The 3,163-nt window shown below is 33.1% G+C and overlaps 1 protein-coding gene across 1 annotated transcript; it reads right to left on the reverse strand.

Moving 5' to 3' along the window:
- Positions 1–427: 427 nt before the first annotated feature.
- On the reverse strand, positions 428–2,951 carry LOC127104988 (glycosyl hydrolase 5 family protein). The gene is made up of 4 exons (XM_051042139.1): positions 2,344–2,951; positions 2,007–2,254; positions 1,372–1,892; positions 428–989 (listed from the first exon to the last, which is right to left on the reverse strand). Exons 1-4 carry the CDS (start codon positions 2,764–2,766, stop codon positions 508–510), a joined length of 1,674 nt encoding a protein of 557 aa, XP_050898096.1. The 5' UTR covers positions 2,767–2,951; the 3' UTR covers positions 428–507.
- Positions 2,952–3,163: the final 212 nt, after the last annotated feature.

The following is a 3,163-nucleotide window of genomic DNA, read 5'->3' on the forward strand; positions in this document are numbered from 1 at the left end:
TTGGAGTCTCACGTTAATTTTAAATGTAGAGACTTGAACATTTATAAGTGGAAAAACTCACATGTCTATCATCTTAAATTTTTTGATGAATATATAGTAGTTTTTAGTGAATATGTAGTATCTCTCATTTATGTGTTGTTTTTAATCCAATATTGATGCTCCTTCTCATTATTTAACAATAATAACAGTTATTTTTTCTTGATGCTTCAAAAATTATTCCGAATCCAAATCCGTGGGGATGTGTTGCTTCAATTTTAATCATTTTTACCCATTATTTACTAATGAATTTTATTTAAAATATTGGTAAAATCACGATCAAACTGGCAACCACATGCATTAAACAAACATGTGTTACCACTCGATAAGAAATCTATATTGAATAAATATAACCATTATAAAATTATAATAAATATTTTTAAAACATCTCTTCCATTAAAATAATTGTAGATGCAACTTTTATTGAGTTCACATGCTAAATCAAATCACCCTAAAATAGTTAAAATAAACTTATGTTGAGATCAATGGTTTCATATAAGTCCTAGATAATGTTGAACTTGACTGAATTGACCTCTTACCACTATCAATAATTTTAAACCATTGATTTGCAGGGTCACATGATTTATCTTGGCTCAAGCATTTACATGCATTGGTCACAATGTTGTTGTTACCATCCACATCTAGACAAACATTTGATCCCATGTAAGTTTTTGATGAAAGGTGTAATTTAGAATCTGAGATCATGTCCCATTTTGAGTCATCACCCGAGCAACTTGTGCTAAGTGTTGCAGGTTTCCCTTCACTCACCACTTTTATGCATTCATTTGTTCCTTTTCTTAATAGTATGTTTTGTGGTGTGTAGTGCCAACCATCAGAAGAAAAACATTGACCCAATTTCAATGGCTGTTTTTCTGAAAACTCCCCTATCACGCAAAGACCCGTTAAAGGATGAAATATAAGTTTGTATGGCTCTCCTTGTATTATGCCTGGACCTGAACAATATCCAAAAAATAAAATCAATTCAAATCTAAAAGATACTAAAAATAAATAATATCACAATCAGATCTCTATAGTGACTAAAAAGTCGTTATATATGAATGCAAATCAATTGAAAATTGAATCACAAAATTCAGTGAACATATATCCTCTACAAATACTTTATGGTGCAACAATCAGATTTAATTTGTTCTTACAATTCTTGCACTATAAAATAGTCGTAGAGAATCCAATCAGGTTAGCCCTTAATCGGCATCGTGGCAAAGTGTCTAGTCTGAGATCAATCATCAAATATGTTTGAAAGATCAATTCAATGAAAAAAAATCTAACTATAGACAAGCAATAATAGAGAGGATTCAAATCCAAGTATATTGTTACCTTGAAATGGAAGTTGTAAGGAAGTAATCCTATGCAAGAAACCAATATTTCTAACTTGTGTCCAATTTAAATTGAGAAGACCATAAACCTCTTCATGTTCAACATCCCCTTGCCTAATGTAGTAACTACCTTGCAATGTCCATAAGGCCCAATCCAAATCAAGTTCAGCTGCATATGCTATAAAGCAGTTAAGATAACGGTTGTCATTGACATTAGTTCCTCTCAAATCACCCCCAAACTCACTCATAATCAATGGATATCCTTGATCCACCAAGTAACCAGATGTGTCCTTCAAGTTTTGAGTTACTTGTCGACATACTTTATTTGGGTTTTCATTTGCCCAAGCTTGACCATCAGTGAATGAATACCTATGTGCTTCAAATACTAGTTTCTCTTTGAATGATAGGTTCAATGGTCTTTTGAAAATGAAGGATAAGTTTATGGCAAAGTTTAATCCAGAAAAAATTACAAGAACATCTGGATTTGCTGCATGAACCGCTTCTGCTCCTTGCACCATATACCTTTAATTCATAACAAACAATAATTTAGTACCATCAACGAAAGGTTTTTCTCTTTTTCATTTTTTCTTCTTTATTTTTTTTTTCTAATGTAGTTGTATTGTGATTGTTACCTACCTATACCAATCGTTTTCATTCTGTTTTGGGCCTCTGAGTTCATTCCTCAAGCTCATACCTACCACATTGGGAACTCCTTTGAAAAGAGTGGCCATTTTGGTTAGACCAGTGACCCATAGATTTGGGTCAAAATATTGATCACCAAAAAATCCATCGCCATCAGTATTACTACAACACCATCCTGGCTTTGTTATGTGGTTGTCCAAAATCACCATCACATCATTGTTCTCAAGACTTTTTACTACGGCCTGAAATCATCACAAAATATTGTCCCAATTTATTCATAGTTAAGGAGGTGAAGCAACCAAGAAACAATTAATAATTGAATGAGTAATACCTGAAAAGCTTGGATGAGTGAGAGATCAAGGATAGTAGGATTATTGGATTGAAAACCATCAATAAAATTTCTGAGGCCATGGTTCTCCAATGATTGTCTAACCTTTAGATTAGAAATATTGTCATCAGTGGTCAGAAGAGTAGGCCAAGTTAGTCTAACACAGTTAAAACCCATACTCTTTATTTCTTTTGAAATTTCATTCACCGGCTTTTTACTGAGACCTTCAGCCACAACAGCATCTAAATGAGACACCCAATTCACACATGCAAGTTTCACTCTTTGTCCATTTTGATTCACAATCCATCGAGAATTTGTTCCCAGTGGAACCCCGTCCATTGCCACCATCGGCTCCACCATCAATATGGTTGCTCCGATCAAAAGAAAGTTGATGAGAATCATCATCCACTGCCACCGACTACCCATTTTGTGTTTATGTTGTTATGAATTATAATACTGTCTAAAATATATAAATATAGTGGGAAAGAGAAGTTATAAGATTTGGGGTGTCTATATGCGGCAACACGCAACATGCATTATCAATGACCGGTGACGTTTTCTAGTATGCTTCTTTGTCTTTCCTTTTAAGCATATGTAATATAGTTTTCTACTTGGATATGCCTTTCACTTCTTTTGGTACAACTTTCACTTAAATCATAATTATAATGGACACAAGTTTTATGGTATGGTAGAAGAGAATATACACAAAAATGTAAATTCAGCATTTCTAGTATTAAATATTTTGTTTGCATTTCTACCGGACTTAAAGAACAGTATTTTCGTTTAGAATATATTTAAGCAATGAATTTCTCTAATAATATTA

This window comes from Lathyrus oleraceus, chromosome 7, assembly GCF_024323335.1.
Source record: "Lathyrus oleraceus cultivar Zhongwan6 chromosome 7, CAAS_Psat_ZW6_1.0, whole genome shotgun sequence".
NCBI lineage: Eukaryota > Viridiplantae > Streptophyta > Magnoliopsida > Fabales > Fabaceae > Lathyrus > Lathyrus oleraceus.

Excerpts from the sequence above, each read along its gene's own strand:
- LOC127104988 (XM_051042139.1), bottom strand. The coding sequence starts at position 2,766 with ATGGGTAGTCGGTGGCAGTGGATGATGATTCTCATCAACTTTCTTTTG. Across the intron at positions 2,255-2,343 it reads CACTCATCCAAGCTTTTCAG|GCCGTAGTAAAAAGTCTTGA; the intron begins GTATTACTCATT and ends TGATGATTTCAG. Across the intron at positions 1,893-2,006 it reads AATGAAAACGATTGGTATAG|GTATATGGTGCAAGGAGCAG; the intron begins GTAGGTAACAAT and ends TATGAATTAAAG.